This window comes from Gallus gallus, chromosome 7 (genome assembly GCF_016699485.2).
Source record: "Gallus gallus isolate bGalGal1 chromosome 7, bGalGal1.mat.broiler.GRCg7b, whole genome shotgun sequence".
Taxonomy (NCBI): domain Eukaryota; kingdom Metazoa; phylum Chordata; class Aves; order Galliformes; family Phasianidae; genus Gallus; species Gallus gallus.
The window spans coordinates 24,076,793-24,089,645 of NC_052538.1; the positions used below are offsets into that span (position 1 = coordinate 24,076,793).

Genomic DNA, 12,853 nt, shown 5'->3' on the forward strand with positions numbered 1-12,853 from the left:
ATACAGGTAAAATTCATTAAAATTAACTGATAGATTGACACTTACCATAGCATTTCAGCCAAATACAAAAATCTGCTTTAAGGAAAGAATCTAATTATCTGCATACTCCTGAATAAGAAATCATTTACAACCCACTCCATCACAGTATGAACTACTCAGAAAGGTAGTGTTTGAATACTGAAAAAGACCCTTTGCAATCCCACAGTAACCTACTTGAATGCATGCCTTTTGCATTTCATCACAAAAGACAGACCACATTTCCTACAGTAAATTATGCAATCAGTAATGTAGAAGAGGAGACAGTGAATTCTTTGGCAAGAGCTTTGTGTAGGTAGTAGTTTGGGTTTGCTTGACGTAATGTATGCTGGAGGGAAAGAGGAGGCATCAGAATTAGGTCACCACACCTGAGCTCAGCTGCACAACAACAGCATTACCGAATAGAAATATTGCATACACCTGCCAAAGCTCTTAAATGGTTCGTACCTACAAATAATTGGCTGTTGAGCTGCAACCGAAAGTGCCCCTCTGCAGGTGCCTCCAGGACCTTCTTGGGGAGGTTGTCCACCTGGAGACTGGTTTGCTTGAGGTTCCGCTCTGCTCGGACATAGTGCCACTGATTGTCATTCAAGGGTGTGGGAGACTGCACAGTTGCTTCTGTGGGGCCGTTCCCAACATCTATGGAGAAGGTGATCTCTTTGGGGGCTGGAATAGACAAACAGAGGCAAAGAGAAAGCGACAGTCTGAATTAAGTAGTGCTTTTAACCTCAAGAAATCCTACATAAATATAGGGGCCATTAGTTTTTACCATCATTTACCTCCCACCTCATACACAGCAGCTTATATGTAAATGTAAATCTGCAGCCTCACTGTTTGATCTCTGTTGTGACAATGCTTGGCTGCAGATATCCATCATTTTGTTTTTGCCATTACAATCACGCTGCACTAGAAATTGTAATTTGTTCTCTTTTGGAAGTAAAATAATCAAATTCTGTACTAACGTCACAAAAAGTATTTGAACAAATTATGCTAAGATGGTGGAAAGGATGAAGGAGCTCTTTCTGACTGAAGATTTCAAAACGCATGTACTTAGCAGTAACAAAATTTGGTTGTATATGGCAGGAGAGAACCTCAAGCATTTGTTTGCATGAATAAGCCTGACCCAAGAAGCAAGGAGGAACAGATAAAAAAATCACTAATTGGTGTCCAGAGATAGCAAGGATCCTAGAAACAGTGGTAACCAGAAAAATGACAATCATAAGATTATCTTGCTCTGCTGCAAGCCACCTGAATGGGTGCCAGAACTCTTTAACATTGTTGTTGCCGATTATTTTTCCCTCCTTCTATAATGCTAAATACAGCAGAAAGAACAAGAGCCAGGTCCACAGACAGCACAACAACCAGAAGGCTGAGGATTGAAAATTCATAAAAACCTGTTATTTCAAGCTCCACAAATTGGACAGGTCTGGTTTTGGAAGCCACTTCTTAGACAGTTAAGTTAGGAAACACTCCATAGGGATAGACAAAGATCTATTCTGAGCCCCTGCATCTGCTAAAAGGCCATTTCCTTTCAAAGCAGCTGGTCTGCGGAGCTTCCTTGATACGAGGCCTTTAGGCTGCAAATTCCATCTGGCAGCAAGAAACACAACATAAAACTACTAATGAGAAGTGTATGTTTAAGAGAAAAGTCTTTCCCCAAACTTTTAAATAAGTCGTTTTTGGGGAAGCATGGGTTTAACACATATACTAAAGCTTTCACTAAACAATTCCTTTATTAAATCATAGTTTTTGTGATATTTGATACCAAAATGCCATTTTTCCTTCTGTATCCCTGTGAATAAAATGCAGTACACTAAAGTACATCCAAATTGGACTTAGATGTGCAGTTAGCATTAAATCATACCTCATTACCTTGTGATAATGCACCATGATATTTACCATTTGTTTGATGAATCAAAGGGCTTTGAGACCCTGTTATATTAAATGTTATGTTGGGGTTATTATAAGCATAGTATAAAATGCATAGCACTCAGTTTGTTTTTCCTAAGCTTGAAAGAATTTGGAATACAAAAGTAATAGTTCATGCCAAAACCACAGTTCCTTTTTGTCACTAATAAAAATTTGAAGTAGTCAGAACAAGAATGAGGTAAATCTACTCACTAATTATGTTCCCTCTTTTACACATCGAGCTGCAGTCGTACTGCAGTCACTTAATAGATTTTGAAGCATTCAATGCCCATTACAGCTGTGAATGACTTACTCCATGGTAGCACCACGTCCTTCATAGACTGTCACAGTGCTGTACCCTACACATTGAATTCCTCTGAAACACTGGGGGTGCACTGTACTGCATATATCATTGACACAGAAATAAAAGTAACCATAAGAGTTATAAGCATTAAATTTTTCATCTCTCCAATAAAATTACAGTCTACTGCATATCTGCCAAGTAGTTCTTCCTCTAATGAGCTAAAATGGGGAAAAATTGTATAAATTTAATCACTTCTTTGTTTAGGAAAGATGAAGTGAATCACAAGGTCGTACGAAATGACAAAGGTTATACAGGGAAACTCTGACAGGAGAAGGAGATAAGTCTAGACCAATGAGCCGTTATGTCTCACCCCCTCCAGCCTCTTCCAACTGCCCCAAGGCAGAAGAAAAGATGTCCTTCTCGGTTCCCTACTCCTGCCGACTTGGGCAAACAAATTGCAATTTCTCCATGGTGAAACTTACATCTTATTTCAACTCGTATGAAGTCTTTCATCCCAAGGTTTTCCAAGAACACTCCAGAGAGAGACGTAGTTTTGAAGAAGAAGGAGATGTCTGCGCTGACCTCAGCGTGGAAGGTGGGGAAGTGCAGGTAGGAAGCCTCTGTGTTGAAGGAAGCGGCGTTCCAGAACTGCCCTGTAAACACAACCCCCTTTCTCTATAGTTAATTGGTGCTGGACAGCAGCTGTGAGCTGCACGTGCAAAGATGTCGTTCATCAGATAAATGTGTTTAAAAAACAAAAGAAAAAGAAAAAGAAAACACATACAAAAAAGGGACATTCTGTACCTATGGAAATTGAGAAGAGCTAGTACTCACTGTCTCCATAGCAATGCAAAGGACCGATTTTCCAAGCAGCCTCAGAATTTGATCTGTTTGTGTCAGTGATCACTATCTGAGTTACAGGCAAATGGTCTTTGAAAGCAAGAAGGCCGGTATCATTTGTCCTGGATTATAATAAACAAACAAAAAGAGACATTAAGCACAGACAGATGCCCAGCATTCCTCGGAGAAGGCAATATTTGAAAGATGCTTACTTAAAAAGTATTTGCAGATTTACCTAGAAGACTTGTGACCAGCACCCATTGCTTAACATACATACATCCACAGTTGTGCTCTTTGCTCATACAGAGTGCTGACCCTGTGAAAATGCCACATTTTGACATGTGGTGTCTCTGGTATAAACTCTAGCTGTGTTTTAGCTGTGCAGAATGATGGAGAAGCAGAGGCAGAGCGCTGTCCTTCTGTGTGATGGACATTAATGTAAAACAGACCCTATAGGGTTTCCTCAGCAGGATGAATTTTTGTGATGTGATAAAAGCTCAATATGCATTTCTGTTAAGTTAGCCAGAGACAGATAATGGCACTTTTGCTGGCTTTATGCTTTGTCCCAGCAGGAGGGGGATATGGGATACCAGCTGCAGCATGCTGTTAGCATAGGCAGCTAGACTATGCCTGATCCAGCTTCAGGACAGCTAGCACACAATTGACTCAGCACACTATGAAGGTATTTGAATTGGCAGAGTGAGTACACACCTGTGAAATTTTTGGTTCAGGAACTGAAACAATAAAGGCTGATTTACTGTATCACTCAACAACAGCCTTTTGTTTGTAGCAGCAGCATTTATTGCTCAGCTGTAACCTACACATGGCTGTTAAAAAGGAAGAGGATGGGAAGGTTATTTTCTGTTTAGTCTGAGAGTCCTGGGGAAAGCACTGTCCTCACAATGAAGCATGACATTTCATGGCAGCCCTCTGGTCCCTGAGATGATTCAGTAGCTTTGGCTCTGTGTACAGATGAGCATTCATCCCACCCATTTTCATGAACTTCACTGAGTCCCTCAGGCACCCAAACCTGACCTTAGCAGAGCTGAAATCCCCTCTGGAGATATTTTTCTATCCATTGATCATAGAAAGACAAGTGCGATTACATCTCATCTCCAAAGTGATGAGCTTTTCTTCTCTCAGCTCTTTTGCACAGGCATGAAGTCTGCTGTGAATCTGGGCACACAGGCCTGTCAGAGCACTGAGCCAGATCTCTATAGTCTTGGAGAAAAAGGAACCCCAGCTCTGCAGATCCAAACAACCTGTATGCAGGGTCTGTTCTCACCCACATGCTCACAGGTCCAAGACTACAGGGTGCACACAGGCACAGCAACAGCGACCAGATACGAGATAACATTAATTCCAAACTTACAGCCACTGCTCTTTTACACAACTAAAAAAGAAAGCCTCAGGAAATAGCTTTCCCTTTTTGAATGAAACAATTGCTGAGGAGTCTGACACCACAGGCAGGATCCCAAACTAGCTTTATGTGGCTCAGAATGCCACCGTCCACAAACATATCCCTCCTTATGGCTCCAGCTGTGGGAAGAGATGGCATTTCAGCGAAGAAACAATCAAAATGAACAACACAGCTGTGCTCTGACACACAACCTCAGGTGTTTACTTTGCTAAGTGCCCTGTTCTGATTAATGTTACAAGAAATAGAAGGGGCATTTTCATGTCTTTGATAAAGGCTGTAAATATTTCATTTGTTTTTCATTGTTTCTAACTGCATGCAGCACGGTTAATTGTCTTGTAATTCCAAGGAGGAAAGGAAAAGTACTTTCTCTGAACTTAACATTTTTTTCTTGCTTCAGGTGGTGTCTGACATCCAGTTAATTACAAAGTGCAGAAAGATGAAACTCCCACTCTGTACTGAAGGCAGAGCGATGCCTTCAATAAAGACTAACACAAAAAGGTACCATGTATGAATCAAAAATACATGGTCTCTAAATCTCTCCACTAAGGTCTATCATAAGCATTCTCATATAGCTTACTGCATTAACCTTTGAAAGCTAATGTAAACACTCTCAACAGATTGCAAAACAATTGTAACAAAAGCTGATCTGTATTTCTTAGGAAGACAATTAAATGAGGCTTTTGAGTTCATGGAAGGAAGAAGAGTAGGCAGAATGAATGAAAGAACGGCAGAAGGATGCACAGAAAGAGCACATAAAATATGCAGTATACACAGGAATAACTAAGCTGGCATTTACATTAAAAAATAAAAAGATTTTTCACCAAACATTCAGGGGATATTCCTGCAAATTCATTTCAATTCAAAAAATAATGTAGACTTTTGACTAGCAATGATCAGTATTGCAGTAAAAATCACCACCTTCCTGCAGCTACGGCTGAAGATTCAAATAAAATAAAAAAAGAAAGAAAGAAAATGGTGACATTTTAAAGATATCTATTCCACGTCTCTGAGAAATGCACTCCTTATTAGATATTCCATTATATTGCATGAAGTTCTTTCATACCAAACTTTATGACTCAGAATTTTTTGCTAGTTATATGCCAGTGTTACTGAGAACTTCAGCAGCACAGCTCAACTGTGAGAAAGAAAAATATTCTATAACTAATAAAAATCATCACTTTTATGGTAATGTCTTGGAAACTCAATCAAGTTTCTCTGGAAGCTCAAAAAGCATATTTTATGTATTTTATTCTCTCACACATGGAAAATAAGGCTTATGGAAGACTACATATTCTCATACAAGCAGATGCTGAAATAAAGCCTATCAGAGACATTATAACCTTTAGAGAATGCGTTAATAATGGAAACAAAATATCTACTATTATCATTATTTCATGATGAGTAATGAAGTTTTGGGCAAAATTCAGCACCTGGCATATTTCAGCTAAGGCAGTCGAAAAAGAGATTTGAAGACACTGAAGTTCCTTGTGGGAGCTGCAGCTGGAGTGTCTTAATTCTCAGTCTTCTTAAGCTAAACTTACTGCAAACTCAATTTCTTATGAAGTATCGTGATTCCTCTTCTCTTTAAGTGGTGCATCATGGCAGCCTCTCAAACATAGCCTATTATGTCTGAGAGGAGCAAGAGAGCTTCGTGTACCTGTACATTAATTTCCTGTAGGCATAACAAAAATTCCAGGATTTGGACAAAACATTTGGAATTTTGACTGAAGAGGGCGTGGGGATTCCCTTTAAACTACTTCAGTTTTCAAGGAAAAGGTGTAGAAAGCATTTGAAGGATAATGTGCACACAAATTATTTAGTCTTTTAAACAAAAACAAAACCTCATTAAATTCATTATTTTTGTACTTGTTCCCCAAGCTAGATTTTACACATGTGCATTTTAACACTTCACATACACTTCAAAATGCAAAGGACTCCTTCAGTTAGCTATGAGAAAGGTTATACAAATTTTCTTTATATAAAAGAAAAAACATATTCATTGCAAATGCAGCAACACCAAGAATGAGAGTGCAGCATCTGGATACTTTAGATCAGAGAACAGGTAGTCCTACTTGTAAATGATGAATAACTGTTTTGATAGCATTTTTCTTTTTCCTGCATACTAATAAAAGGGTACTCCAAAAGTTCCCATTCTGTGGTATCCTGACAGCATAAACCACTGTAAATTGGTAACCTCAAAGTAGCTGTTTCCCTATTTTATTTTTTTTTTCCACACAGATGGCAGAGCAGCGGTGCCACTAAATGTAATTTCTTCTTATATGACCCCCTATTGGTATGTTATCTTTTTGTACAGTAATGAAAACTCTGGTGTGGTCTGAGCCTCAGTAGCTCAGATATTCAGGACAGATTTTCATGAATAGAGTACATTTGGGAAAAAGAATACTATCAGCAGCAGATGTCAATGAACAGGATTACGAATGGGTAAGAAAAACAGGCTTCCCTTAGAGCAAGGTTTGAATGTTGTGCAGGACAGATCATTAGTAATCCAAAGGAATAAATTTTAATTACTATCTTGCCTATCTGATGCATCCAAAATGCTTTACTGAGTAAAATAACATAAAGGGCCATTAAATAAAGAACAGCAGCAGAATTGGACATATGTAACTGGTGAAGACAAAATGCAGTTGCTCCTGGAATTAGAAAACAGGAATAGAGAGTTTGGTAATGATAGTAACGAACTGATTCCTGTCACCTCAAGGGGCCTGCTACAGTCAGCTCTCCACAGGCAGCTTTTCTACTTTGTTGACAAATATAGCCATGAAGGCAGATATCCAAGACAGCTCTATACAGGCTGGGTCACGTATGTCAGGGTTTATTTATGAGCCTGTATGCAGTGTTCTGTGGAGCTGCCTACCCTGCTTCTGAGGCAGGGGAGTCAGCACGGGATAGTGGCGAAGCAAACAAAACCTCTCAAAACCAGGCTCATCGGCAGCTGAGATTCTTTGCCTTGCTCTCCTCAGCCCTTCCAGTTTTAACATCCCAGTTCTGGCACGGCTCTACACAAATACACAGCATGATGAATATGTGTTCTTTTGGAAAGGTGAAGACTCAAGGCTTAGTTTCCTAGTGATGATGGCTGCTCTAGAAGATATAAGAGGAGGATACTCCTATACCAGTATATTGTATATATTTCTACATAGGGGACTTCTGTAATTTGAAAATTAAGACTAGAAAATTAAGTAAAAGATGGACAATCAGTTATTGGTCAAAATCAACAAGTGCCCACTCACCACACTCTTCTGAGATACCTGAACTTCCTGTACAAATGACTTCCAGAGATACAATTCTTTCTGTACAAAGAAAAAAAACCCAAAGTTCCCCAAATTCACTAGGTTTGCCAGTGAATGCAGTCAGCAAGAAATAGGTCTGGTTTGATGATTGACTTCAATCAAATGGTTGCATTTGAAGTAAAAATGGATTCTGGACACTGAGACCAAGTAGCAGACTTCAGGACAGTAACGCAACACCATGGCATGAAAGAGATTCCTCCCATTTAAATGAAAGGCTTGGTGAGCAGCAAGACTTTTATTGCCAAAGCAAGAGAATTTTGCTTGAGATGAAAGACAATGTGGGAAAGTTAAGGATCTAAAGGATCTCTGAAATGGACCGAAGATAGCACAACCCTCCATGCTTTTCAGAAGTGCTTTACTCTTTACATCAGTTTAACACCTTTCCCCAAGTAACACCTGCACCAAGAACACACCTTTTTGCAACAGTCCACAGCTTTGAGGAAGACAGTCACTTTCAAGGGAAGCACATGAAGCAATGGCAAATCCATCTCATCTATACATAACTTGTTTCAACAGCTAACTATTCTCAGTGCTGGGAAGAGAAAAAGAGCAAAAGAAGATATTCTTGGACTAGTTTTTACTTCATCTTGCAGCCACTGGATCTCAGTGAATTTTCCCATCCACTAGCAAGAGCTTTCAATAGTCAGGAATCTCTTTTTTGAAGGTAGCATAAACTGCAGTCAGGTCACATTTAGCACCTTCCCAGATCCCCTACTTGGGCTGCCAGTTTGTGCCTCTGCACAGCAGAGGTGGTCTCTCATTCTCTAGTAAAATACACTGCTCCAGTGTTCTGCAGTGACAGAATTAGCTGTCATACTGCAGTTTGGAAGCACGACGAGGAAAGAAGTGAGGATCTGGATGGAAAAACATACTTTTCACTAAAATGATTTAAATTAAAAAGGGAAAAAATGCAAAAGCCTTCCCCATATATAATGCAACTAATTACATTCCTGTTCATCTGTCTGGCATAACTCCAGGGAGACTGACATGAAGCAGGAGATCGGAGTTAGCAGCTGGGCTCAGGTGTCTGCTTAGATATCATTTAAAAGTCAGCATGCCTAGAAGTGCATATTGTGTTCTGCCAAACACCTGGCTCAGGACTTCTTTCAGATTTGATTTCTCGTTTTCTGTTTCTTTTGCTGCTCTGAGAAATTTGTATGTTCTTCTGCACCCAAGACTTAGTCTAAGAAAACAAAGTCTTCAGCCTGTCTCAGCTTCGGAAGGATGCTTCAGCCATTCTGGGGAATTTCTACCTCTGGGCAACACTGAGCAGCCTGATTTATCTAAAATGAGCTAAAATGATTTTCTGGTTTTCCACTCTGCAGGACTCATTTTATTTCATGCTAAGGCAAATAAATACATCTACTACTTGTTCCTTCCAAGATAATGTATAGCAGGTTAAAGTCACAGTTCAGATCTCACAGGTTTCAGATTCAAACGCTTATTATATATGAGGAGGTCAGCGTTCAAGCAGAGAAACAGAAAAGTAATCTTCAAAAGGCATGAAATTTCTTGTGTTTAGAAACTTTCCATAAAGATCTTGGGTTTTTAAGTTTTAAATAGGCAACCTGCAACTTAGAATACCACCCAACAGATGACCAGATTTCTAATGGATTTAAAAAAGAAAAAAAAAAAGAAACCCAAGAAAACACATCTGTACCCCCAAACAAACAGCAGGTAGTTTAGCTAGGGAAATATCTACGTGTGTCTTTCTATCATCAACAAATTAGGAGAAACGGGCAACTCTGTGAGCAATCAAGCTAATGAAGCATGACATGCAAGATCCCTCTCCCATGAGGGTTTTCCAAAATCTAATACAAGTATTTAAGTACAGGCTTATTCTTCCTTAACTTCTTTCTTGTGAATTTTAATTGTCTTTTTCCCCTCAACTTGGCATATATTTTCATAGAATATGTAATTTTTAATACTTTGGAGATTTCTGCTCGTCTGTTAAATATGTTTGAAATGTGTTTGCCTGTTCAAAATCATTGCGGTTGGATGGCAATAAACACATCCAGCATAACTTGCTTAGGCTTCATTTCTTAGGAGAAATGCTATAAAACTGCATCTAGCTATCACCACCTTGCATTGGCTACTATGATCTTGTGCTGCACTGTCCTGTAATCTCAGATTGCTACCACAGCACAGTCTAGAGCAGCAGCTCACCAAATAAAGCAAAATGTAGATGACACAGCCAGGAACCAGTAAAATCAGCTGCTTTTGATGCTCATGTACAAATCTCACCAAAGTGTTTTTGGTAACCAAACGTTAAAGAAAAGATAGATCAACACGCACAGTGAAGCCTATCTAAACAAACTGATACAAATCATATTCAAAAACCAACATTTACATAAAGAGCTTCTACAGAAATCCCTACAACTATGATTTTTGAAACTGAATAGCGACTCTGGGGATATAAAACATCCAGATGAACAAGCACATTGTCTGGAAACGAGGCCTTATTGCAAATGCCACACAGTGAGTAACCAAAAAAGCCTAACACTTAAAATGACAGTTTTTTTGTTCACTGGTTTGAAACATCTGAGCACAAGAAAGCTCTAAGCCTGAGGAAGGCTTTGAGTGTTGATGCCATAAGTCTAAAACCTCTTATGGAAACTGTAGCATAACCTACAGAAGCCAAAGGAAGTCTTTCCATTGACTTTAAAAAGCTTGGAACTCAATGTAAAAAAAAATAAAGGAATATACAGATATGCTGTTTGTAAGAAAAATATAAACCCCTTTGATAGTAAAGATTTCTTGTTCTTTGACTTTCTGTACCCAAATTTTGCAGCCTGTGCCTGAAACTTCTGCTGTCATATGTAACCTTGCACCAACCTCCTATAGTTTTTATTCATGCAGTGCTGTGACGAAATGACTGGAAACTTTCAAAGAAATAAAAATGCAGGAACTGAAATTTAGGAACAAGTGTTTTTGAGTGTAACCCATCCCAGCAACCTTCTTTTGGATATCATGTCTTTGGTTCAAAGAAGAAAATTAAGCTGAAATCAGAAATCCAACTTCTAATTTGACTTTCCTTCTCATTTGATTACACTCAAACCACTCAGGCTTCCCCAGACATAAATTAGCAGAAGATTTAATCCTCCTTGCCCTGCTTCCTACCCCCAGCTGCCACACAGACACTACACCACACACATGTGAAAATTATTACCATTCTTCTCTATCTGCGTCACAGTTGCAAAAATATCTCATATCCAGACAACTTTCTTCCAGTCCACATGCACACTGCTGAATGCCCGGAAGTGATCCTCCCCAGTAAAGATGCTTTTCATTGGCACGTCCAACCCACCAAGCAAATGGTATTCCATCTGGATGAAAGGTACAGAAGGAGGAAAAAAAGAGAAAAAGAGAAAGAAAGAATTTGATAAGCAAATTGGATTCTCTTGAGAATGAGAAAGAGAATGGAAGTGGACATGTTAAATAATACTGAAAGAAAAGATGCAAACTTCAGAAACAACAAACCGTAAACTTTGTCCAAATTCTATTTTAATGAATACATGTTGGGAAAACAGTAGCTTTATGGTAATACCGTTTGGTTTGAGGAACAGATGTTTTCCTCACAGGGCTCACGTACCAATCAGCCCTGAGAATTTTGGTGCATTTCAGCTGTAAAGATTTTTGACATCCAATCCCAACATCACTGTCTGCATCAGCTCTATCCAGGGAGTTTGCATGATGCTAGAGCAGAGACCTCATCACTGAAGGAGTCTGAAAGCAATTCTAGCATGACTCACACTACACAGCTGTCTTGAACCACCCAGTACTGACCAAAGACCTCTTGCAAAACTGACGGGTTGTGAAGTAAATTCCAGCTCTTAAAATTGGGATTTTTATGTTGCACTCATATACAAGGCGCAAAAACCTTTTGAAATAACACAAAATCTCACCTATTGCTATGAGCTTAATTCATCTTCTCTTGAAACTAGAACAAAAAATTTTATCAGTTTCTAGGGGATTTTAATATGCTCTCCAAGGGAGAAATTTGCTAATGCTAAGCTCTGCAAGACATTCAAGCACTCTGGATTAAGGACTCAGGTAGGAGATAAGTGTGGAAAAAGATTTCCCTACTTATGAATCATCTCTGTGAAGTTATTTTCTATCTACAGGAGCTCTAAGATCTATGTATTTATATCAACCAAGATAGTTTTTGTTTAAATTTCATAATCTCTTATACATCAAACATCCAATACTAATAGACATATCAAGCAGATTCAGATACAATGAAATCCTCAGATTAACATTTCTCTAAAACAGACTTTCTCTACCAGCTCAGATAACTTTTTCATTGACTTCTTAATCCTTAAATCAAGAAATGTAATGAGTTGCATGTACAGGTAGATGGAAAAATTTAGCAAAACTGACATATCAAGACTTCCTGATCAGAGGCGCTTCTAAAAATAAACTGCAAAGCTAATGTAGAGAAATGTATCAATATGTTCTTCTGCTCTACTAACATTATTAGTAGGCAGCATTCCTCATTATACAAAGCAAGAAAGTGTAAAATATGAAATGCAATCAAGGTTAACTGTAGACTGTAAGGGACTAATTAAAATGAGTTTTAGAATCACATGGTAAAATTAATTCATATTTGTTTTCCTTCCAAGCTTAGGCTGCTGAACTGTAAACTCATGAAAAAAGTAAACTAAAAATAGGAAGTAACTCCATTCTCACGATACAAACAATTAAAACATGAGGATTTTGACCAACACCCAGTGATACTCATTACAAAACCATCATTCTAGAACATCTAAGGATTCATCTTACAAAGATGTGCACAATCATTTTCTGGTTTATATTACTGTCAAAGCAAAGAATGTTTTCATTCTTTTCTCCTCAGCTGAAGTTGTTGAATTAGTTGATTGTTGTGGCCAGTGAAACAGGAATTTACTATATTACTGGGAAATTACTTGATAAAGCTTGGATTAGTAACCTGCTCTGAATGAGAGAATGATTTGTCTAGCAGCTGAAATAGGCCTTTATACAGAAGTGCTTAATTTAATTTCAAAAGCGCCCGTT

At 38.6% G+C, this 12,853-nt stretch overlaps 1 protein-coding gene across 6 annotated transcripts in view; it reads right to left on the reverse strand.

Moving 5' to 3' along the window:
• Positions 1–12,853, reverse strand: part of CNTNAP5 (contactin associated protein 5) — a 264,296-nt gene that overhangs the window by 44,427 nt on the left and 207,016 nt on the right. For all 6 annotated transcript variants that reach the window (XM_015289821.4, XM_046943625.1, NM_001048079.2 and 3 more), the window contains exons 14-17: positions 10,989–11,145; positions 3,083–3,210; positions 2,731–2,901; positions 484–702 (exon numbers count right to left, since the gene is read on the reverse strand). In XM_015289821.4, the coding sequence (XP_015145307.1) occupies positions 484–702; positions 2,731–2,901; positions 3,083–3,210; positions 10,989–11,145 (675 nt within the window). The remainder of the gene's footprint in view (positions 1–483; positions 703–2,730; positions 2,902–3,082; positions 3,211–10,988; positions 11,146–12,853) is intronic.